Genomic DNA, 26262 nt, shown 5'->3' on the forward strand with positions numbered 1-26262 from the left:
TCTCCAGCTGCAAGATACCAGCCTGAATTTAGCAGCAACCACATAGCAAAACCTCCACACCTCTGGAACACCTCAGGCAGCTTTTTGAAGGGATCCGCTCAGTACTGCAAGAGCTTAAAATATCTGTCAGAGGCGGGCTGATTTCTTCTCTTTGGTCTGCTTACTCAGCTCATGCTACAGAACCATCAGGATGGAGTTCAGCAGAAACGAACCACAGCTCACTCAGATGAGATTGTGTCTGTCTCTCAGTCCAGGATTTATGATTCCTTGGGCTCTCAGGAGAAGAGAATTGTGGGTTGCAAGATGCTTTTCCTCTGATGCTACCAGCAGGGTGAGCAGGAGGAATATGGCAATGAAACGTTTTGGTCCTGCTTTTTGTGTGAGGGACTCCTGAAGGCTTTGCTGAGCTCCAGGAGAAGCGGAGCAGGGGCTTTAAGGACAGGAAGGGTTAATTCTCCAGTGCTGAGCGTATCCTCAGCTCCATGACCACTTCCATGAGGAACTCCATGAACCCTTTGAAGAGAAACATCTCTAAACCTAAGCAGGACAAAGACAGGGACAACACTGCCCTAACTGCATCTGGAGTATCTCCCGCTCTGCTCTCTTTTTCACTCTGGCTTATCTCAGCACAAGTGGAGTTGGGACACAATTCCGGTGGCTGGGGAATGGAGCAACAGTTTGCCTGTCCATAAATCCACTTTGCATTGGTGGTGGCTGGGGTTAAAGTCTGAGAAATGTCACACTCAAAAAAAGAGGCTGACAAAGCAAAGCAGAAAAAGAAGAGCTTTCAAGACTTTCAATTGAGAAACAAAGCGGCACTATACAAAAATGACTGGCTCTCCATTTACTTGTAATCCCTAAGGCGAGCTCACTGCTGGCAGGCTGCATGTTAATGCCTTATTAGCTTGCGGTCCGTGTTCTCATCATGCTGCAAGAGAAAATGACTGAGATGCAAGGGGTTTCAGCATCTCTGAAAGTCAAGCAGTGAGGACCTGCCTAAGTTTTGGTAGCATTTCTTCCCAGCAAGAACAAGACCTACCTGAAGGCAAAATGCAGAGACCCAGGAATAGGGAATTCATAACCTGCATGGCAAGCTTTGTACGGAACGAACTGAATTTAAGGTAGGTCTGACTGATTGCAGGGGTAATTTGCAGAGTCTATCTTTTCAGTGGAGACTCCACTGACTTTCAGAAAACTCTGCTGCCAATAAGTTCAAGCAAAGAAACTTGTTGGAATAGTGAGTGGAGCTCCCCCACAAAGTTCTCTTGCAGATATTTACAGGCCAGGCCAATCCACTCCCTCAGCACTTAAGCGCTACAGAAAACCTGAGAAGGACAGGTATCAGTGTGCTGATAAAAACAGAACTTGGTTTGTTCCTTGTATGACTTTGGAAGGGGGGTGGCATGACTTTTGTAGAGCAAATTCCTTCATGAGCCGATAAAGGCAGCAGAATATCAAATGTTGAGCCCTCCTGAAGAAAATTCTGTTGAAACTAGAGAGGTTTTGCCCAAAATCACACTGCAGAATTGCAGCTTCCTAAACTGCACCAACCTACAGCATGTGCAGGCTGTGAGCCAAATGCTTGCTAAGTCTTACAGATAGAATCTGCTGACATGCAAAACCTTCACTCTTTTAGTATTTCATCTCCATTTCTCATTCTCTTCTGCAAATGCTAAAGAAAAGATGTGATCCGAGGCTGCAAAACTACGCTGCCACTGCATTTCTATTCGTGGGCACGATGCCTGGGCTCTCTCCCTGCTTTGCAGTCCAAAGGATTCTGAATATCTTGCTTAACTCTTCTCTTGTTTCTGCAGCCAAATGGCCTGTAGAAAGATATCCTTCACTTGGTTCATTGTCTCTTGATACAGTTTAAAGTCTTCCTCTTTCTTTCTCACGGTAGTGTCCAAAGCAGCCTTCAGAGCTTCATTCTCATCCAGCTGGATCAGAAGCCTATAAGGAAACAAAAGGAAAACTTTCATGTGAGCTGTGGAGCTCCAAAGCAAGGTAAAAGAATGTTTCAGCTCTGGGGAAGGGAACACAGAAACACAGGCTCGCTGGTAATTTTATGACAGCTGTGAGAAAGAACAGACTTAATGCTTGTTCTTTCTCTCTCTCAGACAGAAGAGTATTAGATGACCAAAATACTTTCCAGATCTGTTTTGTTAAAGAGTATAATTTTATTTTCACTAACAAGCTTGCAGTCAATGTGTAAGGAAAGGGGAAAAAAGGTGTCTTCCTTGTACATGATTTGTGCAGCTTTAGATTTGCATTAACATTCTGGGTATCTTCATAATTATTAGGAAATCTGGGTAAGAATTACACAGAGAATCTCAAAACGGAGGACTGTGATTTCCACAGTTTGCTAGGTTTTATCTTCTGAGGAGCAGGTGCAAGTAACATAATTGCTAAAAGGATGGCACTGAATTTTAGCCATTGGGAGTAACACAGCATGGAGGAAGGGAAACCATACCTTGAGCTTAGCTCCTCTACCTGCGATTCTAGAGGCAAGTTGCAAATCTGGGCTGCAGAGAGCTCCTTTCTATCACTCATGTTCAAGGTGAGTCTTGAGTGACCTGCAGACTGGCCTGTAGGTTTAATCACAAAATGGAGTTTTAGTAAAACAAGCAACCATTCTCACCTGGTAGCACACTGAGTAAATATCAGGAAACAGTGGATAAACACTAAAGAATCTGTTAAGTTCTGCCTGTCTCCAGGAAGATACTGAAAGTATATAGGACAGACTTTTATTTCAATCTCCTTTCACCAAAATGAAAATATGAGTTTGCATTTCAGGCCTAAAACCAGTAAGAGGTATACCCACTTATTTAGAGAAGAAACAAATTAATCTGCAATATTTAAGTGGTCAAAACAATAGAATCAGAATCACAGAACCATTAAGATTGGAAGAGACCTCTAAGATCATCCAGTCCAACTGTCAACACAACACCACCATGCCTACTAAACCATGTCCCAAAGTGCCATGTCTACATGCTTTTTGAACACCTCCAGGAAAGGAGACTCCACCACTGCCCCAGTGCAGCTTGTTCCAGTGCTTCACCACTCTTTTGGTAAAGAAATTGTTCCTAATAAACAATCTAAACCTCCCCCGGTACACCTTGAGGCTATTTCCTCTTGTCGTATCACTTGTTATTTGGGAGAAGAGACCAACATGCACCTTGCTACAACCTCCTTTCAGGGAGCTGTAGAGAGCAATAAGGTCTCCCAGCAACCTCCTTTTTTCCAGGCTAAACAATCTTAGTTCTGTCAGCCACTTCTCATAACTCCTGTGCTCCAGACCCTTCACCAGCTCTGTTGCCCTTCTTCAGACGTGCTCCAGTCCCTCAATGTCCTTATTCTAGTGAGGGGCCCAAAACTGAACACAGCATTCAAGGTACATCCTCACCAGCATTAAGTACAGGCGGACAATCACTTCCCCATGCCTGCTGGCTGCTCCATTTTTAATATAAGCCAGGATGCTGCTGGCCTTCTTGGCCACCTGGGCCACTGCTGGCTCATGTTCAGCTTCTGCTGACCAGCACCCTCAGGTCTTTTTCTGCAGCTTTCTATCCACACTACCGCAAGCCTGTAATGTTGCATGGGGTTGTTGTGACGAAAGTGCAGGACCCGGCACTTGGCCTTGTTGATTCTCATACAATTGGCCTCAGCCCATCGATCCAGCCTGTTCAGGTCCCTCTGCAGAGCCTTCCTGCCCTCAGGCAGATTGACACTTGCCCTATTTGGTGTCATCTACAAACTTACTGAGGGAGTACTCAATCCCCTCATCCAGATAATTGATAAGCATATTAAACAAGATTGGTGATAGGTGAGAGAAACAGTTGAAAAGGATTGTTTTGATGTTTACCTTGTCATTGTGTTTCAGTTAAGATTATGATAACTGTTTCTTCCTCAATGACTGTGATAAAGTTTGTGTGGCATGCACTGGAACAGCTTTTGTAAAGCACTTTGATCCTCAGCATAAACCAAACATAGGTCGAATGCAGTAAAGCAATTAAATTTGTACTTCAAACTAAGGTTCTAAATCAGGAATGCTTTCCTAAGTAAAAGTTTACCCAAAACATATAACATTGCTTCTGTTATTACAAAGGGGCACAAAAACTTTTGTCAGGGTTATAGAGAAAATATGTCAGATTTACTGCTGGGATTGAATCACAGAATCATAGAATCACTAGGTTGGAAAAGACCTTCGAGATCATCAAGCCTAACCGCACCTATCCATTACTAAATCATATCCTTAAGCACTTCATCTACCCATCTTTTAAATCCCTCCAGGGATGGTGACTCAACCACCTCCCTGGGCAGCCTCCACCAGTGCCTGATAACCTTGGAGGGGTAAAAAACTATGACCAACAAGTGCATCCCTAGAATGGAAGAAGGCTGAGAGAAGACAGACAAGGCTGATGTGCTGAAGAAGCTCAGAAAAGAGCTGACTGAAGAGTGGTCTTTGCTGTAGGTGAAGTTAAATCTGTTGAGTAAATGTAAATGGCTGCCCCTAAATGAATCTAATAGAAAGCATTACCTGCCTTGAGCCAGCCAGACTAACAAGTCTGGAAGTGTGTCGCTCAGCCCAGCACGAAGAATAAAAAACAAATGAACAGCATAATGAACTTGGAAGGAAAAAAAGCGTGAGCTGATTTCAACACATGTATTCCTTCCTAGCAACTGGGAACACACAGTGTTGTGACAGTGAGCATCTAGGCCAGTAATGGGAATCACGTTTGTGTTGCGATTCAACTGTACATTGCAATTGCTATATCGTGCTTGTGATTTCAGTACCCTGCTGTTTCCTTTTTCCAAATTAAAATTTCCACATAATGTCAAATATCTTCAAGTAAGTAAATTTGGTATTAAAAACACAAAATCCTCCTCGTATGGAGTATCTAAAAAAGCCTGGTCAGAGAGGTTCAACTCCAATAAAAACAGAAAAGAATAAAAGGTTACGTTGTGTAGTCATGAAATGCTTTTGATGTCAGCCTCTGGCCTGGACAGGCGCACACTCTCCTGGGTTGAAAACTGGTTGGATGGCCGGGCCCAGAGAGTGGTGGTCAATGGAGTTAACTCCAGCTGGAGGCCAGTCACAAGTGGAGTTCCTCAGGGCTCAGTACTGGGTCCAGCTCTGTTCAATGTCTTTATCAATGACCTGGATGAAGGCATTGAGTGCACCCTCAGCAAGTTTGCAGATGACACTAAGCTGGGAGGAAGTGTCGACCTGCTGGAGGGTAGGGAGGCTCTGCAAAGGGATCTGAACAGGCTGGACTGCTGGGCCGAGACCAATGGGATGAGGTTTAACAAGACCAAATGCCGGGTCCTGCACTTGGGGCACAACAACCCTATGCAGTGCTACAGACTGGGGGAAGAATGGCTGGAGAGCTGCACAGAAGAGAAGGACCTGGGGGTGCTGGTTGACAGCCGACTGAACATGAGCCAGCAGTGTGCCCAGGTGGCCAAGAAGGCCAATGGCATCTTGGCTTGTATCAGAAATGGGGTCACCAGCAGGTCCAGGGAGGTTATTCTCCCTCTGTACTCGGCACTGGTGAGACCGCACCTCGAATACTGTGTTCAGTTCTGGGCCCCTCACCACAAGAAGGATGTTGAGGCTCTGGAGCATGTCCAGAGAAGAGCAACAAAGCTGGTGAGGGGGCTGGAGAACAAGTCTTATGAGGAGCGGCTGAGAGAGCTGGGGTTGTTTAGCCTTGAGAAGAGGAGGCTGAGGGGAGACCTTATTACTCTCTACAACTACCTGAAAGGAGGTTGTGGAGAGGAGGGAGCTGGCCTCTTCTCCCAAGTGACAGGGGACAGGACTAGAGGGAATGGCCTGAAGCTCCGTCAGGGGAGGTTCAGGTTGGATATCAGAAAAAAATTCTTCACAGTAAGAGTCATTGGGTACTGGAACAGGCTGCCCAGGGAGGTGGTCGAGTCGCCTTCCCTGGAGGTGTTTAAGGAACGGGTGGATGAAGTACTTAAGGACATGGTTTAGGGAGTGTTAGGAACGGTTGGACTCGATGATCCAATGGGTCCTTTCCAACCTTGTGATTCTGTGATTCTGTGATTCTGTGATCTTAAGGTTGTGTTTTACACGGCTGAGGAAAAGCTGCTTTTACTTACCTGTTCTCCTCCAGGATTATTCTTTGCTAATTTAAAATTTGGATAAGACAGAAATCCCCCCCCCAAACTAAAAGCATGAATAATTTTAAAACATAACTAGGTTGTTCCTAGCTACTCAGTATCATTATCTACTTCCCTTGAACTGAAGAGACTAGAAACATTAGATTAGCAATTAGATCAGCTCTTTCCAATTTTGCACTTTCAGAAAGAAAAGGAAATATTATGTTAATTAGCAGGTTCTCTAGTCTCTATGTTATATTCAAGCTTTTCATTCCTTCTTATTTCCTCAACTATGTGGCATGAAAGCATTTAGATAAGCTACATGTTCTGCTGAAGAGGTGTATTACAGACTTGTAGACTCGCTTCTTGTACAAACTCCAGAGAGTTTTGGTACATCACAAGGGGCTGAGCTCTCTTCAAAGAAGGGTGGTGAAATAGATGTTACCTACTCATTTTTTGGACTTAGAAAGGAATTATTCTTCTTTGCAGACTTACTTCCAATCCTTCTCTAAATTTGCTTTCCGTCCTTAAGCAGATAAGACTAATGAACCAAATATTTCGCGAGAATGAACTTGTCACGCTGGTAAGAACAGCCTGCCTCCTCCAGCTATGAAACGAGTTACCAAACCATAACTACAGAACAAGTTGACCAAAAGGGCTTAGGATCTGGAGTTTGTCCCTCTATCTCTTAGAGGTTGCAAGGGACATCTACATGGAGCATGTGTGATAACAGAACAACACATCAACACTTTACACTACCAGGTTGTAGAAAAGTCTATGCACTCAAAATTTCAGCTAAATCATCCTCTACAAGACAGCACCAAAATTCTCCCATACTATTCAAGGCATGGAGTCAGTAAAATGTGTACTGCTGAGAGCTATAGCCCCACAGCTCTCACCTGGCTCCTACCTGTGCATCCTGATATCTTCCTCTGGGCATCTGAAGAATCATATGAGGGCTCCAAAGCCTCTCACCTCCAGACCTTGGTGGGAATCACACAGGACATGCCACAATACCACTTCTTTGAGGGCCAGCACTGCTCTCTTACCAAGATGAATATTCTATATCGTAAAGGCTAAAGGCTGCAGCACTTTGTTTCTAAACACTAGGTTTCTATTAGGTTCTAAGTTTTTCTGCACTACTGTTTCTGCTGTCAGGCTCTCTGCTGATACAGGTAAGATGGCTCTAAATCAGTGCTTGCACAAAACCACAACAGAATGAATCATAGGATCATAGAATCATAGAATCACTAGGTTGGAAGGGACCCACTGGGTCAATTGAGTCCAACCATTAATGAGTCAGTGTTGGGTGAACCCCCTTCTAAGGATACAACAGTTCTACTCTAAAGAACTGCTTTACAGAAAGGAGTAGATTTGAAGCAATCATTCAGTTCCTATTCTTGATAAAGGCTCCTCTGAAGCCTGTTTCTGTATACTGAATTCTCTCTATATGCTGAATGGGTGAATGGCAGTGCTTTCCCTGAGGTCCCAAACACTGGGTAGATGTTATACTGGAGATCCCAGCTGTCCTGTATGCATCAAGATCATACTGACCAACAACATGCGACTTCTTGCATCATAGTCCTGCTCCAGAGAGAACTTGTTGTCAAACATGCATATGACCAAGAGTGCTACAATGGGAGATGCAAAGAAATGCAAGGCACTATGCAAATGCAAGTGGCTTCTCTTACCTCAGTCTCACTCACACCTAAGGAGAAACAAGACATCAATGCAGGCGGAAAAGGTGGTGACTACTTAGTACTTAGCTCTGAGGTGATGGATGGAGTCATAATGGAAAGCCACTCCCGAACTGTAGGGCAGCCCCCTATGGCCCAAGATCATGCATTTCACGTGGGGCAGGCCAAAAGCTTGTACAAGGTCTCCAGTGAGGCTTGTGAACTCTTTAACCATCGTAACTCAGCCTGACGGCATCTTAGTATTTGCCAAATTGAGATTCCTATTCCTGCTGTTCACACTCTGGCTTTTAAAGTCTTTTTACTTTATGAAAATACATATAAAAAGGAAACCACTGAAAAAGTTTCCTTAAGAATATGTGGCATTTTATCAGTTTAGACACTTTACAGAATCAGAGTCCTTAAGCAATAAAAGGATCTGATCAGGGAAATAAAAATTTAACATCCACCATGAATTCTTCCCCTTTAACTATCCTAGTGAGGCTTTCATATTTATAGCAGGAGATTATCATGTTCATGGGATAATAAATTACACCAGATCTAATTACTTCATCACCAGCAATAGTTTTTCATAGACACTGACAGGCCTTAAATTGGGATGCGTCCTTTAATTCTGCTCTTAACCTTCAGATGAATCTCTCAGGCAGAATGCAAAGGGAACACAGCGCTGGGTATGATGGCAGCACAGAGCAGCGTTATTTTTTTTCTGTAGGCTGTCAATGCATGAAAACATGTTGCAAAAGTCCTGGTTCCACTTAAATCTATGGCAAAATCCTCTTGAATTAAGCAGAGCCAGGATTTCACATTCTGTATTGGTCCACTGGCCTGAGTAGGTCCAAACTCTGTGTATAAGGTCAAGCACTGTGCGGGTTTGATAGATATGAGTCCAAATGCTGTTGCTGTCTATGAACCACAGAGGTGGGACAGAGGATGTAGTTGTAGATAAGTGCTCCACCTCACCTGTTTTACTCCTCAGGGGAGTTTTCTGTGCATTTGTGTTCCTCCGTGGATCCACTTGCAGGTTTTCAAGCTGCTGTTCCAAAATGGCACTTTGCCACCGCTCTTCCAGAAGCTTCTTCTCAGCTTCCAAGACTTTATTGTTGCCTTCCTCAACCCTGATAGGTAAAAACAAGGTAGCTTCAGCTTATTTGTGTCACAACTATTCAGGATCAGTGAGTCTTGATAGTAAATTCTGCCTCACAGCTCCCAACAAAGGGAAAAGAAGAATTTTCCATGCATCCAAAGGCAGAAATCCCAGTGCCATTGTTCCAGATGACATTCTCCAAATTTGCAAACCAGAGTTAAATAATGAGTACAGTTGGAAATAATGGGTTCATTAACAGAGCTTGCCTTGATCCTTTAAAACTGGCTACTTGTGCAAATTTACCACTCAGATGAGCAGGCGAGCTGCATATTCCTGAGGAGAATCTTTTATTACAGGAATAATAAACTGCAATTTTTTAAACATGCTGAGAAAATCTGGAAGGAACATAGTTTATAAAAACACTGTCTAGCATTTAACTGGTTTGCGTCAGCTATTTGCAAGAACGAAAAGAAACTTGCTGTTGCTTTTAATAAACTTGGCCACTGCCATGGCAGGAAGCAAGTGGAAAAGAAAGTGATGGTTCACTCTGCAGTACAGAACAGAAGAGCAAAGTGCCTCTCTACTTGCCCCACACAACAGCTTAGCAAATTAACTGCAAACTTTGATGTGCACCCACAGATTCAGTGATGCCACCCCACACAGGGCAGTGCCTGATATCAAATGATTTAAAGAAGTTTAAGGCTAGATAGAAACCTGAATTGACTCACAGTATCGTTTCCCTCCTAGCTGGTGTAACTCAAAAAAATATTACAATTATAATAAAATTATATCACTGTCTTAAAAATCTAGGTACAGGCAAGACTCTGACCTCCTGTAGCAGTGAATTACCAGGCTGGTGACATGCCACTAGAAATTGCATTTCTCTCAGTCATTCTGAATTCACTAAACTTTCATAGAATCACAGAATCACTTGATTGGAAAAAATCTTTGAGATCATCGAGTCCAGCCATACCTGTCCACTACTAAACCATAATGCTGAGAACCTCATCTATCCGACTTTTAAACCCTCCAGGGATGGTGACTCCACCACTGCCCTGGGCAGCCTGTACCTGCACCTGAGAACCCTTTTGATGGAGAAATTTTTCTTGATGTCTAATCTAAACCTTCTCTGACACAACTTGAGGCCATTTCCTCTCATCCTGCTTCTTACTTGGGAGAAGAGACCAGGATCCACCTTGCTACAACCCTCTTCCAGGCAATTGTAGACTGATATGTCTCTACTCAGCCTCCTTTTCTCCAGGCTAAACAACCCCAGGTCCCTCTGCCGCCTCTCCTAACACTCTCCAGTCTCTCTACAACAACTTTGTTGCTCTACTCTGGGCACGCTCCAGGACCTCAATGTCTTTCTTGTAGTGAGGGACCCAAAACTGAACAGACCATTCAAGGTGCAGCCTCACTAGTGCCGAGCACAGGGACACAGTCACTTCCCTGGCCCTGTTGATCACACTGTTTTTGATACAAGCCAGGATGCCACTGGCTTTCTTGGCCACCTGGGCCACTGCTGGCTCATTTTCAGCCACTGTCAACCAACACTCACAGGTCCTTCTCTGCCAGACAGCTCTCCAGATACTTGTTCCCAAGCCTGTAGCACTGCATAGAACTTTCATTTGACCAGGTGCTCCCTTAGCATCCATGATAGAAAAACAGTGGAGGAAAAATGACAAGACTAGATAGCTTTTATTAAATCCTCTGCCAATGTGAATAACTTAAATAAAAATGTTACCCTATCTCTCTCCCTTCCCTCAGCACGGCCAAATCCTACAAACCGTTTACAATGGAGTATCTTAGAATCATAGAATAGTTAGGGTTGGAAGAGACTTTAGAGATCATCTAGTTCCAACCTCCCTGCAATGGTGAAGGACATCCCACTAGATCAGGCTGCTCAAGACCCCACCCAGCCTGGCCTTGAACACCTCCAGGGATGGGGCAGCCACACCTTCCCTTGGCAACATGTTCCACTGTCTCACCACGCTCATGGTAAAGAAATTCTTCCTAATGTCCAGTCTAAATCAGCCCATCTCTAGCTTAGCCCCGTTCCCCCTTGTCCTATCACCACAAGCCCTTATGAATAGTCACTCTCCAGCTTTCTTGTAGTCCCTTTCAGGTATTGGAAGGTTGTTATAAGACCTCCTCTGAGCCTTCTCTTCTCCAGGCTGAACAAAGCCAACTCTCTCAGTCTGTCCTTGTATGGAAGGTGCTCCAGCCCTCTGAACATATTTGTAGCTCTCCTCTGGACCCATTCCAACAGCTCCATATCTTTCTTATGTTGAGGATTCCAGAACTGGACACAGTACTCCAAGTCAGGTCTCCCTCGACCTGCTGGTCACGCTTCTTTTGATGCAGCCCAGGATACGGTTGGCCTCCTGGGCTGCGAACGCACATTGCCGGCTTATGTTGAGCTTCTCATCACCCAGCACCCCCAAGTCCTTCTCTGCAGGGCAGCTCTCAGTCTTCTGACAGTAAGTTCTGCACGGCAGTGAGTGATTGTGAAACACAGTCCTCATGTCCAGCTGGTGTGGTAGAACAATCCCACTCATGTAACCATCTCCACGGCTCTTCTCTTGACTTAAGCATTATGTAAGTTACTGGAGCTTTGCTGATCCACACTCCACCTTGGGGAAGGGAGGAGGAGGAATGCCTGATATTTTTATGTACATACATGTTGAAATTTAACTGGATGCTATTTTATCCTGATGCCTTCCGAGAGCTATTGGACACAACCTCACAAAATTTTCTTTACTTGCAGGAGCTCTTGATAAATGTATGATAAATGTGGAGCTGCTGAATCATCAATCTGTAGTACGTTTTACTCACAATTGTGCATTTCACTGACTCTGTGTTCTTCCTTAGCCCATACTCACGATGGCCACATTTCAGCTATCACTCATACCTCCATCCGGCTATTAAGGGTCTATTAAAGGCCTATTAAAGTCATTGGGCTTATAAAGATGAATAAAATTCTCCCTGTGTATATTTCCAGGACCTAGCCCTTAAAAGCACAGGGAATGATGCCTTCACCACAGTTACAATACAATGTAATTTTGTGACTGCTATTACTTTTACAGGACAAAAGTTAGAGAAGTGAGAAATGATAACTGATGTAAAACAAAGCACCCAAGCTATTGCGTCTATTGTATTTTTATATATACATATATATATGTATAGCAGTGCCTATAGTATTCTAAAGCACATAGACAAAAGTACATCTTCCCACAAGGTGGAATACAGAATTGGGAATCAAATAATATATATTCTCTAACTTGGAAAAAAAAAGCAGTATCTAAAAGATGTCTAAAAAGAAAATACTTTGCTTCTTCTGTCCTCTGAAAACATAGCTGGTTTTTAACATCATCTTAAATTGAACTAAGAGACAGGAAAAAAAAAATCACTGCTATGCTCCAGTTAAACCAGAAGAAATTAATTTAAATGAGGATATGGGAAAACTTAAAAGAATGTGAAAAGCTTTTGGAACAGGAGTCAGATTATAACTATAATAACAGTATTTACTACTGACGAATAACATTGCTGCCTAAATAATTCATATATAAACACATGAATTCATGTTTTGTCTCTGTGCAGCAAGCTTGAAGATGACTTTATTTTTTCTGCCTTTTGTTCTAAAAGAATAATAAAAAAATGAATCATCAAGTAGGCAGTGAAATTGAGCAGAAAGATTTTAAAAGCCCCTATTTAAGGAAGGATCACACTGGGGGCGTATGGTGTAGTGCACTGCATGCTATAGGCTCTCACACATCTCAAGTGCTCCTGAATCGCAGCATCCCACAAAGGACACTGGCAGAATCAGCTGCTACCTTTTCTGCAGCACAGTGACCAGTTCCAGGAGCCTGTCTCTTTCTGCTTCAGCAGCCTGGCAGAGCGCTTTCTGCTCTGTGATCTGTGTCTGCAGCACTTTCAAATCCGGGCTGTCAATGCCAGCAAGCCTAAAAGCAGCAGAAACATAAGAGTCTGTTTCCCATTTCACAAATGAAAGAAATGAAACAAAGACAGGATTTGAAAAACATATCAAAGTACGCTTGTTTGCAGAATAAGACAGAATGCAGAACCAGGCTCACTACCTCCCCCCAGCATCAATCTCTATACTGCAGTAAATAGAATAGAAATACTTGGAAATAAAGCCACTGGTGAGTTTCATTAGAAAGGCCTTTTTCCTTTGCAGGGATGCTTTACTTTCCATCACCACTGAAAATAAACTTCCACTTCTGATCAGGTGTCACTTAACTCTCCTCCCACTGCTACTGCTGAAGTACAAGAAGCGGATATGTGGATTCTCCAAAGCACTATGCTAAGCTGTTAAATGGCACGCTATTGATTTTCTCCCACTGAAAGGCTTCAGGCAGTATTAGTACAATGGCCATTCTTGTGCCTAATATGTGATGAAAAGAAGGGACAGTTTTCATGGAATCATCGAATCATAGAATCTTAGAACAATTTAGGTTGGTGGGGACCTTAAAGATCACCCAGTTTCAAGCCCCCTGCCAAGGGCAGGGACACTTCCCACTGGATCAGGTTGCTCAAAGCCTCATCCGACCTGGCCTTGAACACCTCCTGGGATGGAGCATCCACAAATTCTCTGAATAACCTGTTCCAGTGCCTCAGCACCCTCACAGGAGAAAAATTCTTCCTAATATCTAATCTAAATATTTCCTCTTTCAGCTTAAAAACATCCCCTCTTGTCCTGTCACTGCACTGCCCACGAGTATTCAGAAATATCTCCTTTAGAGCAAAAAAGCAGGTGACATCTGGGTGATTGGGAGCAAAAAGGGAAAAACAGGATTTATGAGGCATAAACTTAGCAGTCAATGAAAAATTAAGATAGCAAAAAGGCAATAGTGCCTGTGTCAGAGCTCTTTTGCAGTATGAGGTAGAAAGGATGGTGAAAGAAGCTGTTCATTACAGAAACAAGGCAGACAAGGACAGGGCTTGTCAGCAGCTTGCCAAGCATGGCAGGAAACCTCTCTTGTTTTTGATGAAGTTTAAATACATACCTTTCAGGTGTGATGTTATCAATGAGAAGGGAAGGCTTAGTAGCTGCTGACTCTACAAGCATATGGCCCATCTCAGACACTGTGCTGGGAGGAAGAAACCTTTGTTAAGTATTGAATTCTACAGAGGGCATTTCTCCAAGAACTCCAGTGGTTTACTAATGTCCGTGTTTATTGCTGCCTTGTAGGGAAAAGACTCCCAGAGCTTCCTAAGTGGGTATCCCACAGGCTTTGCATACACAATAACTCAGCTTGCTCACTGACTCCAAAACACACTGTAAAAACAGCTTCTGTCTCCGTTACACAAAAACTATAGCTCACTGTCTGATCTCTGTGCTTCTGGGGATACTTTGCTGGCACTCCAGAGCAGCATTATAGAGCTCCGTGTCACAGAGTAGCCACACATCAACTCGAGAGCAATAGCTCTTGACCCTGCTTGGCTCAAGCTGAACATGCAGCCACACAAGCAGCCACTGGTCCTCTGTTTCCTCACAGGTACTGTCTTGAATCTTCACACAGAGCACTCTCGTCTTACACCTTCACCTACCACCGTGAGAGACAAGCACAGCTTACTGTATTTGTCTGATGGTCTTTGCATGTTGCACGCTTTCATAACCAAGGGAACCCCTGTTCTGCAATGAGGTGCACAGCTTTTATTTCCAAATGCCTTTAAAACATACACTTTATACTCTACTTTGTGGAGATCCTCGGGAAGATCTGTCAAGCTCTCTGTTGTAACAGGAGAAGTCAACTGATAATATTGGAGTGTCACTTCCAGTCTGGATGAGTTTTATGGGCAATGATACATGTGCTTGGGATATTCTAGCACGTTTGTTTTCTGAACTTGAGCTCAGCTGCCTAAAGATAAGTATCTGTACATCTTGCCTGTATTTCCTTGTCTTTAGGCTACAGTCAACAGAGGATAAAGCTTTAATATTTTGGAACCGGCAGCGTTGCCTTCTAGGGCAGGAGTGGTTAATCCTATAATCAAGTTAAAGTTGATAATGATACAAGTGGCCCAGTCTAACAAGGCAGATTTTTACTTCTACATCTCCAAGGGGCTTTAGCTCCTATTTATAGCATTTTTCATTTCATCTTTCCTGATAGGAAAAGATTATTCAGTAAAGTAAAATGGAATAGAGAGTTCATCAGCATATTAAAGTTAATGGAATGAGCGAGCCCTGCTGACCAAATTATTAACGGCTCTTGCAGTTCTCAGACTCACTTATTGCCCACCTGACATGTCAGCTATTTTCATGACAGAGCTATGTTAGCCACCTATACAAGCAATAATTTATGCATTGCCTTTAGTGGCTTCTACAAAGCCATTACCCCGCCCCGTTTTCCTGTTTGCCATCCTGCCTACCATCAGCAGAGATGCAAAATAAAAAAAAGGGATAAATAGAGAATTGCTTCATGAGAGCACAACTTCTGTAGAGTCAGAAGTGGGAGAATAAAGTCAGCCAAAGAAGTACGACAATGGAGACAGGAAAACTTCCAAATTGAGGATGTTTTGACTCAAAAACACTGAGAACTTTTAAGAACTTTTCTTAAATTCTGTAGCAAGACTACTCAGACTCAGGGATCCAGCTGGCAATTTTAAAGCCAAATTCAGCATCTAAAGTCATAGAATCATAAAATCATTTGGTTGGAAAAGACCTTTGAGATCATTGAGGCCAACCACAACTGTCCACTACTAAACCATCTCTGGGCACCTTGTCTACCTGTCTCTTAAACACCTCCAGGAACCTCCTTTTCTCTAGGCTAAACAACCCCACGCCTCAATATTTTTCCATTCTTAGAAATGCTTTGGCATTTATTAGTGAAGAATAAGGAGGTGAAAAGTAATGGGAAAGCTCTGGGGAAAATACAAGACTTCTGATTCATGTTTTGAAGCTAACCAGAATTACCTCAGCAAGCAAGCAAGGGAACTGGATCTGGCAAACCGATTTAAAACTAGGCAAGTTAAATTTACATAGAACAAATCAGTCGCAACTTCAACTCGATGATAAATTTCCTCCTTCCTCAGAAAACCAGTCTCACATCCTCATTGTCAATTAGACCATGAACTCTTTAGCAACAAAACAAACATTTTAACAGGAAAGGATATACTTTGCTCTGGTATTATGGTCCCTTTATACAGCCAGAACGACCCAGAGTCACATCAGTGTAAACAAAAATCAGATTTACTGCTCTATTAAGACCAGAGTAATTTACATGGTCCACAGCGAGGCTTTAAAAAGAGTGTTTCTTAAGAACAAATGCTGTGGTGTGTTTTCAACATTTCTGCAAGTAAACCCTACTCAAAGCACATTTATCGATTTAAATAATGTGCCAGTGATTTAGTGCTTACCTAAAATGGCATTTTGTATTAATTCACCACCCTGCTTTCAGAATTCTGCTCGTTAGAAGTCCCGTTTCTCATAAAAGAAAAGAATCGCAGGCACTTAAGCTAACCACATAAACATTATCTGAGCTGGAGAAACAGAATTTGCTGCACTGCCGTCATGCCAAATGTAGTAATGTCTGCAAGTCTGTATATCTTTCTCTATTCCAGGATGTAAGCCCAAGACATAACGTGATTAGAGATTCCCATATACTGTAAACAGGCTGCCACAGCCATTGGCACACAGCTCTTGTGGTTTGATGCAATTGTCTGGGAAAACCATGCTTCTAAATAACTCATAACAATTTTAAACACTGACATTAGGGTCCTTACCGAGCAGATCCAATCCTTCCAACCTGATTGCTGCCTGATGCCAGAGTAAAACCTAGATCTTCTGACTGCTCAGAATGTGGTGTATCATCAGCTCCTGAATCGTCCTCTTGATGAGTGGATTTCATCTGTTAATGTTGGAGAAGGTTATAAAACCAATTACACAGTTCAAAAGAAAATAGCTGCATCAATGCCTCATCAGCAGCATTATTGCTATGAACACGCCAGAACTTTTGATTTACAGGACCTCCTCAGAAGCTTTTCTTTAGTTTCAATCCATTGCAGGATGAAAACAAAGCAAAAGTTAGTAAAAAGTGCAGCTTCATATGAAATCACAGGGTGCACACAGTGCTGCTGGAGAACCCACAGTGCAGCACTGCCACTCTCAGCACAGTTGGTTTGCGTCCCTAACCCAAGTTTTATTTTGGGTTCAATGCTTCAGTCCCCATTACTGAGGAATTTAATAGAGTCACAATCTCGCATAACTCTGTGAGGGATTTATACCAATGGGAATTGGATGTCTAAATACGCTGAACAAACCTGACTGCAAGACATGAGACCACAGGAGAAGCCTTTGGCAGGTCACTGCCTTTCAACTCCCATTGTGCTCTGGCAATAGAGGCAATCTTGCTTCTGTCAGTTTGCAACACTAGACTGTAACAGTTGAAAACATTTTGAACATACTAGTCCATAAGGGACCATCTTTCACAATTCTTTCATCTGTACAATGAAATTTCCATATGCCTGAAGCCCATCCGGCACAAATCAATAGATCTGAGGGGGAGGAAGTTTTTAAAGCTGTTTACAGTGGGAGATGAGCATAATTTACTAGGAGTCCCACCACTCCACAAGGGGATGCAGCTGGGTACCATGGCAGTCTGCTGGTGTTGGCCTCACCTATGTTTGCTTGCTTGCTTCTTTCAGCAGCCAAGGATGCTGAAAACTGAGAAGTCCCCACTGCAGCCTAACCCTCCCTGTCAGTTGTGTGACAGTCTTGACACTGAGCCACATGTGGTTATGATTGACATTGCCGTTTTCTGCTGCTTAAAGAGCTTGAAGAAAAGTTACATACAAACAGGGAAGAAACTTAAAGAGTTACGAGAGAGTATTCCTGTTTTATCACTCCATTAGGAGGGACTGTCAGTTACAGAGGTATTAGTCTCTCGAGCTAGCAACCATCTCACATAACAAGGGAGAAGGAAGTGGTAGAGCAGATCTAAAATGATTACAAAGTGTGCTCCTCTAGTTAATTTCTCCTGACTGTCTACCTGAAGCGTGAGTTGCTCAATCTCCTCTTCCAGCTCTTTAATCTTTGCTTCTCGTTCAGCTACCATCTGTCTGAGCTGCTCTATAAGTACGTTGTTCTGAACCTCACTGTTCAAGTGCTGCCCTAGTATCTGCTGGGACTCCTTGTTCTTCTCATCCTGTTGGCTCAGGTGCTTTAAGATGTCCTGCATTTGCTTCTGCTGGCTCTGATAAAATAGAAACAATGAGTGAGACATTCACTTCTCTACACAAGGATTACTGATTCCCTGGGTGTTTTATGCCCCCCCCCAAGTCAAATACCCGCTTAGGAACGCTAGGGCAAGCCACTGCCCGGCCAAACCCATTCTTTGGTGTAAGTACACTGATGTCACTAGTGCTACTCCAAGAATTTGGTTCGTTATATTTTTAAGCATGAGATCATGTTTTGTCCTCAGTATCTATCCCTCGAAAAGACTGCACAGCACACCCACTTGCAATGCCCAGCCACATGTGGCTGGGTAAGGAAAGTCTGTCCCCACTGGCTATCAAGACTTTAGCGACTGGGTGGTGTGAGTAGAAAAGCTCTGAGCAACTGAAAGATTCAGTCTGCTGGCAGCCTGGCTCCTGAGTGTAGTAGAAGAGAGAACAAAAAAGGCTGTCATTTGACAAAGAGGGTGACTTCTTCATAAATTGGATAAAAGATTTCAGTGTGCTTTTGCGTGAAGTTAGAACATGATCAGATTGTGTGAAAGTGACTTTAAAAGATGAAGGTTGTATGAGACAGCAGGTAGCAGGCTAGGCTGTTTTACCAGTGGGTTTTGGAGTTTTTCTCACACTGACAAATCTAATACTTGTGGGACAAGCTGTTCTGTCAGGCCAACAAACTGCAAGTAAGACGCTTCTTTGATCTAAGGGATAAAACAGGTTAACCATTCTTTCATAAGTAAATTTAAATCCTTCCATAATAATTTTAGTGAGAATGCTCAGGTTTAGCGAAGTGACAACTGTTATTTGGTTCCTCTGTGATCTGCCTCATCTGTGGTCAGTACACACATTCCCTGCAGCTGCCTGGTGCACAGAAAGGTGAATGTCAGCTTAGGCATAAGCATGTCTTAGCTAAAAACTACATTCAGAAGCAATGACATGTGATTTGAAGCTCATGAGGACTTGTATCAGGAAAAATCCTACCGAGATATGGCATATTTTCTATTTTTTTTTTCCTTATTGTAATAGGGAAAGAACTGTAATTGTGGTGCTCAGGGACAAGGTTTAGTGGTGAACTTGGCAGTGTTAGGTTTATGGTTGGACTCAAAGATCTTCAAGGTCTGTTCCAACCTAAATTATTCTATGATTCTAAGACTACTACCACGGCGGGACAAAAGGGTCCTGGAAAACTACAACAGCAGCCATTTATTTCAGCATAGCTGCACCTTGAGTCTCTGCTAATACTGATGGTTTTGAAGGGGCCAAGTCCTCTCAGCTCCAGCTACTGCAAGTGAATGTCCGCATAGTTTAGTACTCATGATTCAGTTAGTTTGTGTTTTGGGCTGTGTAACACAAAAATTAAACTACAGAAAGGCTTTAGATGGCTACGAAACCTCTGGCTATCACAGTATAATACATCAGGTCCCTGTACACCCTAAGGTTTTCTGTGTCATCGTGTCACTCAGTAATATCATGTTTCATTGCTTATGGAAAGATGGATGGTCTGCAGAAGCTGGGACCAACAGAAATTGTCAGACTGTACCAGTAAGGCATCTATGAGCTCATCGTCGTGTTTTCCTTTCTCCAGCAAGGTTCCGATCTGTTCCTTAAGGGTTTTCACTTCACTGCCCAGAATTTTGTTCCTGGCTTTTGATGCATCAAGTTTTTTTTTCACTTCCTCATGACTTCTTTGAAGAGCATCATGTTCCCCAGCAAGTTTCTGCCGTGATGCAAACACATCGTAAGAAATGAGAGTTATAGGCTATCACCAAGTCCAGGTGCTTTAGTGAGCGAAAGAAATCACTCATAGAACTCAAAACATGCTACTGCCATATCATCCCTAAGTAAGTTGCAATTATAAAATATATATTACATATACTCACTGCCTACTTGCCAGCATTAAAAAGGTCTCTCTACTCAGAAATGCAAATGGACCAGCTTGACTCAGTATGTGCCAGGAAGCAAATGATAATTTTGTGTTAAAACCTAACTCTGTATGCTCCAACTTCTTCATTTGCCTCATCATTCTCCACAGGGAAACTCCCTTCCAGATACAAGGTGGCGATGCCACATTATCTCCTAGAAGCTGTCCTTGGCATACACTGCCTCCTGCGCCAAATACAGGCCGGGTGGGGAATGGATTAAGAGCAGCTCTGAAAAGAAGGACTTGGAGGTGCTGGTGGGTGAGAAACTCAACATGAGCTGGCAAGGTGTTCTTGCAGCCCATAAATCCAACCATATCCTGGGCTGCATCAAAAGAAATGTGGCCAGCAGAGTGACGGAGGTGATTCTGCCCCTCTACTTTGCTCTGGTGAGACCTGACTTGGGAGTACTCTGTTCAGTTCTGGAGTCCTCAGCACAGGAAGGGCATGAGTCTGTTAGATCAAGTTCAGAGGAGGCAACAAAGACGATCAGAGGGATGGAGCACCTCCCATATGAGGACAGGCTGACAGAGTGAGAGAGTTGGGCTTATTTAGCCTGAAGAAGGCTCCAGGGAGACCTCATAGGAGCCTTCCAGTACTGAAAGGGGGCCTACAGGAAAGCTGGGAAGGGGCTCTTTATCAGGGAGTGCAGGGAGAGGACAAGGGGGAATGGTTTTAAGCTGAAAGAGGGAAGGTTTAGATTGGATATTAGGAAGAAATGTTTTCCTGTGAGGGTGGGGAGGCAGTGGAACATGTTGCCCAGAGAACTCATGTATGCCCCACCCCTGGAGGTGTTCAAGGTCGGGTTGGATGGGGCTTTTAGCAACCTGATCCAGTGGGAGGTGTCCCTGCCTATGGCAGGTGGGATGGAACTGGATGGGCTTTAAGGTCCCTTCCACCCCAAACCATTATATGATTCTGTGATTCTATGCCTTTGCCTTTGACTGTTGAGAGAACAAGCTAGCAAATAGTAATGGATAGGTACAGAGGAAGTTATGAATGGAGCCTGAAACACAAAGGCAGAAGTGAAACCATGCAGATTACAGTTATTGAGGAAAGCTTCCCCTGTGCCCTGTGCTTGTAGCTATAAATCTTCTCTTTCATTCTTAAGACCAAGTGTGAAAGGTGTGTATCAGCCTATTGCTCATTTTGTGCACGATTAAATCGTGCTGAGAAAAGCAGTGGCTAATCAAGCTCTGGACCACTGCCCAGCGGCCTCTACAGAAGTGAACACAGCAAAGGAGCAGAGGGAGATGTGCTTTGCTAACCTGAAAATGAGTAGCTGACACTCCACTACCCATGTTCCTTATGGACACAGGCCTACATATCTTTTCCACCTTAAGGTTTATCGACTGTGCCACCGGCTATCACCTCTCTTAATCCCTGAACACTGTTTATTTGTAGCAACTATATGTGACAGCTGTAGGGTAAGACCCACTTTCAGAATGCCTCTTAGAGCATGGCTGGTGCCATTCTCAACTTCATTCTGCTCAAATGCAAAAGCCCATTGCCACACAGATCTAAGAGGTGTGAGGGGGACGTTTATTTAACAGGAAAGGTGGGGAGGGTCTCTTTATCAGGGAGTGCAGGGATAGAACAAGGGGAGGGTGGTTTTAAGCTGAAAGAGGGGAAATTTCGGTGAGATATTAGGAAAAAGAATTTCACTTTGAGGGTGGTGAGGCACTGGAACAGGTTGCCAAGAGAAGTCATGGATGCCCCATCCCTGGAGGTGTTCAAGGTTAGGCTGGATGAGGCTCAGAGCAACCTGATCTTCTGCAAAGTGTCCCTGCCTATGGCAGGGCAGTTGTAATTGCGTGATCTTTAAGGTCCATTCCAAACCAAACCATTGTCTAATTCTGTGATTCTACAATTGCATGAAGAATATATATCTGGCTACAGGGTGAGGATGACTTTACAGAGTTTGGGTGCAGCTTTAGCAGGGCTTCTCTCTACATAAGCCTTCAGTATAAAGCCAGTACCAGCTTCATTGTAGCCCAGTGCCTGCCTCTCTCTTTCTAACACAGGATATCATGCCATTGGCAGGTGGCCACATTTCAAGTCAAGGGGATGCATCTGATGCATGAATCATGCAGCAGAGGGGAAGACCAAATCTTGTACTGCAGCAGTATGCCTGGCCATGCAAGAGTGCAATACAGAAAATAAGCACAGAAGCTTTTTGCTCAGTCTGTGAACTGCGGCAGGACTTCGTCACCAGATCTGGTGGGTTTATGAAATGGTGTCCTGGTAGAGTGTACCATACATCCTAAGGTAAGGTGAGTTTATTACACACTGTGTACCTAAACAGGACTCTGTGAACTCACAGGCTTTTACCTCCAAGGCTTCTTTCTTTTCTTTTTCCAAGCTGCGAATCTTCAACAAGTTCTTCTCTCGGGCTGACAACTTCCTTGGATCAGTAAGTGCCAGCAGTTCCTCATCTAGCTCACTCAGTGATGTTAGGGTCTTATTTTGACCCAATTGATTCTCCAGCTCTCGAACCTAGGGGACAATAATAACAACTAATCCAGAACCTTTACCAGGAGAATAGTGGTAAAGCATTGAAGAAGATATAAGCAAAGGGAGCTCAGAGTGTAGTGTCACATTACTTGACATTATCGTGGTTAACTAACATAGAGCAGTGCCTGGTCTTTCAATTTTAAATTTATTAGCTGCTAACAAACATCCAGAGATGCAGAGGTGTAGAGGTTCTGTGCAGGGAGGAGATATAACACTGGACCTACAGGAGACTCAGGACACATGGGAGATCAGTGCCTTATTGGAGCCGCATATGGAGGCCAGGTAGACACTCCAAAGCATCCTGAATGCCACTAAACACACACGTGGGCAACAGAATAATACCTTAGATCTTCTCTAAAAGGGCAGACACCCACTCGTCCCTACAAGTTTAAGCATCTTGATCTTTAGCAGAATCACCATCGAGGATGCCCACAATGTAAACATCTCAGGCACAGTTCACAAGCCTAATCATAGGAACCTTGATTCAGCGGTTCACTACAGACTTCTTTTGTATTCAGGAGAAGGAAACCATCACTGCTACAGCCCAGTTCCTCTGCCCTGTTCTTGAGGTGTCTTCCAAGATGCATCTACCTCACTTTTGATCCAGTTACTGTATTTAAAAGTTTCCCACTGACTACAGAAGGGACCTGAGGAGACTGGCTCAGAAAGAAATTCTTACATTACAATAAATTACAGTACATATAGTCTCCAGATGAATCCCAGCAGGGAGTCTTAACAGAAGCAAAATGTAATTTGCTCAAGGGAAAGCAGAAGTTAACAATTTTGGTCAGGGTGCAAAAATCACAGTTTGTTGGCATATAATTAAACAGCAGAAAAATAGGGAAAAAATGTATCAAATTGCCTGAGAGTTTTATTTAAGCTGCAGACAAAACTGCTTCCCTGTCTTGAGCTGACATTTCAGCTAGACTGTGTTCTTCAGAAGAATCAAGAGTTAAAGATTTTACTGAAGTACTTGGGGGAACGACTTGAAAATCTTATCTGGCCTGAATTCTTCCCATCTCACTTCAGGCATCAATCAGAAGTGTTTAAGTTAGAGCACAGACACTGACAGGGCTCCTTCTGTACTCAGTAAAGAGAGGCACCTTCAAAACCTCCTGGGATTCTAACTAGGCTGCCATAGCTCTCCAAAGTCACTGAACTCTCTCCTTCCACACAGATGCGAAAGATTCCCAGCTTAAAGCTTGCATATTTGTAATAGACTAATTAATACAGCTTGCAGCAACACTTGAAAGATCCTGCACACAACAACACATATTGAAACTCAGTATCCCATTACCACATACATATAAAACTATTACAAAAGTTACCATAAAGTGTTTTATTCTAACAGTTGCTTTTGTGAACGGAAAAAAAGACTGGCTAGGTATTTGCAGTAAACACTATACTTGGACAGACCTTATAAGCAGGTATAAATGTTAAAAATTACTTAATGAGGAACTAATGTTATCTTTAACTCACAATGAGATAATGCCTCTATGGAGAAAGAGCATCCCAGCACCATGCAGTCTCTCAACTCACCTTGCTTTGGAGAACAAGAATTTGCTGGGCCCGTCCACGCCAGCTGCTAGAATTGGTCAAGAGATTTTGAATATTCACATCTTCACCAACTTCATTTGCTAAAAGCTAGGAAAGGATTAAGATCAACAATAAGGCTAGGCTGAAATGCATATGTTGGGGAGAAAGGAGGAAAAGCTGCTCTCTAGCAGTAAACACAAAACACTGTATCTATACACAGTGGCCTTTATCGCTGGTATCTGATAATCATAGAATCATAGAATCATAGAATGATTTGGGTTGGAAGGGACCTTAAAAATCATCCAGTTCCAACCCCCCTGCCATGGACAGCGACACCTTCCACTGGATCAGGTTGCTCCTCATCCAACCTAGCCTTGGAACACTTCCAGCGATGGAGTATCCAAGACTTCCCTGGGCAACCTGTGCCAGCGTCTCACCATCCTCACAGTAAAACATTTCTTCCTAGTATCTAATGTAGATCTCCCCTCTTTCAGTGTAAAACCATTACCCCTCATCCTACCACGGCGTTCCCTGATAAAGAGACCTTCCCACATCCTGTATCCCATGTAATGCAAGCTCTTTCAGATCACTATCACAACACAAAGTGTTGGCGCTTAGGAGGTGCCTGGTTAACATGAATTATTTCACTTTGGGAGGTGGGTAATTCAGTACTTAGATGTTTGAGTAATATACTTTGATATTTTAAAAGTGTAATTGCATTTTGCTGCTTGCCTATGGAGAGTGTAAAATTGTACTATCGAGCTGCATAGCTGGATGTCAAACTGCCCTTCTTTTGTTAAGACAACTTCAAATTCATCACCAAAGTTTACTAAGCATCACAAACAGCTTTCAATATATGCAATTATTTCTAAAATAATGAATACTTAACCAGAACTAAACAAGAACAGAAGAGAGATACTGTCTTAACACACACCCTTGCAATCAGGAATTGAGCCAATCTCTGTTGCACAATTTCAACACAGCCGCATTAACGAGAGCTAAAGTTAGTATGAAGAGCATTTAAATTATTTATAAAAAGGTCAGCAGAGTTCTATTTTTAGGACCATATTCTCTACTCTCATCTGCATTGCAGGTCTCTTATGCAAAGTAATGAAACCAAAGGAAACAGAGCACATAGTAACGCATTAAAATCCATCAAGAATCAAAGAGGAAAAGGTTACTCTGGATGTCACTCTAGCAAACTGTTTAAATACGTGCTTTAGCTGAAGTGCAGTTCTTAATCCCATTGACTTCCAGGGAATGAAGCCTACATTAAAAGTAAATACATAATTAAATGTTTTGGAAAGGAGGAATGGGCCTGAATGTTTGCTTCAAGTCAATCAGAAACTTATTTTGCTGAACTGGGACTTTCAAAACTTAGAGAATCTGTGCCCATCATAGCAATAGAAATAGTGGATACAGTCATCCAGCTGTGGTGGCAGAGCATGAAATCTGTGTGTTGATGTGCATATATTTTCAATGCAACCACTACAGCTGTGGCTTTTTTTAACATCCTCATGGCTCACAGGAATACTTCATGAAGCCTAATCAAAGCTCAAAAGAAAAGAAGCCTCCTTCCGCTTTCACAAGAATCTACGTTTTACACAGGATCCCACCCAAAGACTGTGTCCTGCAGCAGTACCTTTTGAGTCATCTTCAGTTCCTGTTTTGCAGATTGGAGTTGGTTACGATACTCTATCACTTTAAAGTTGGCGGTGGTTAATTTTTCTTGCAATGCTTTCACCTCTGGACTTTCAGCCTTCGAAGAGAAGAATGTACTTAGTAAGAACAGACTCCTCAGGGAAAAACTGAAGTGATTAAGATCCACAGATCCATCAGTATCACAGAATCTTTTTTTTCCCAGACCACTGGGAAATGATTTCCCTAATTATTTGGATCACAGAGAAGATACAAACACAGCAATTTGGTCACAAAACTAGTGACAGGGATACATCCTTGTCACAAGGGAAAAAGTGCACAATAAGAGAACTAAGTATCAACTTCTTATTCCCTCTCTTCAGTTACAATTCATACCAAGTTTCCTTCTATCATCTTCAGAGTTGATTGTTTGATTCCTGCATCACAACCGCCAAGCGAACGCATTTTTTCCACAGCTGTCTGTAGCTGGGGAAAAAAACAAAACCAAAAACATTGTTATTATAGAGTAGATCCAGTGAAGAGCATACATTCATGGAATATG

The 26262-nt window shown here is 43.0% G+C and overlaps 1 protein-coding gene and 1 long non-coding RNA gene across 4 annotated transcripts in view; one reads left to right on the plus strand and one right to left on the minus strand.

Annotated features, from left to right (window-relative positions):
• Nucleotides 1-995: 995 nt before the first annotated feature.
• LOC128851475 (uncharacterized) overlaps nt 996-26262 on the plus strand; it is a 28656-nt gene continuing 3389 nt past the window's right edge. The window contains exons 1-2 of the long non-coding RNA XR_008448854.1: nt 996-1121; nt 1901-2004. This is a non-coding gene — a long non-coding RNA (uncharacterized LOC128851475). The remainder of the gene's footprint in view (nt 1122-1900; nt 2005-26262) is intronic.
• The window catches only part of CCDC13 (coiled-coil domain containing 13), a 40633-nt gene continuing 15485 nt past the window's right edge, over nt 1115-26262 (minus strand). For 2 of the 3 annotated variants that reach the window (XM_054060576.1, XM_054060578.1), the window contains 12 exons: nt 26097-26186; nt 25705-25821; nt 24066-24170; nt 22344-22508; nt 19634-19810; nt 17910-18113; nt 16645-16769; nt 13929-14012; nt 12735-12863; nt 8778-8932; nt 2471-2585; nt 1115-1950 (listed from right to left, as the gene is read on the minus strand). In XM_054060576.1, coding sequence (XP_053916551.1) covers nt 1791-1950; nt 2471-2585; nt 8778-8932; nt 12735-12863; nt 13929-14012; nt 16645-16769; nt 17910-18113; nt 19634-19810; nt 22344-22508; nt 24066-24170; nt 25705-25821; nt 26097-26186 — 1626 coding nt within the window. In that variant the 3' untranslated portion in view covers nt 1115-1790. The remainder of the gene's footprint in view (nt 1951-2470; nt 2586-8777; nt 8933-12734; nt 12864-13928; nt 14013-16644; nt 16770-17909; nt 18114-19633; nt 19811-22343; nt 22509-24065; nt 24171-25704; nt 25822-26096; nt 26187-26262) is intronic. The other variant, XM_054060577.1, reaches the window with a different exon arrangement.

Source organism: Cuculus canorus, chromosome 2 (assembly GCF_017976375.1).
Source record: "Cuculus canorus isolate bCucCan1 chromosome 2, bCucCan1.pri, whole genome shotgun sequence".
NCBI lineage: Eukaryota > Metazoa > Chordata > Aves > Cuculiformes > Cuculidae > Cuculus > Cuculus canorus.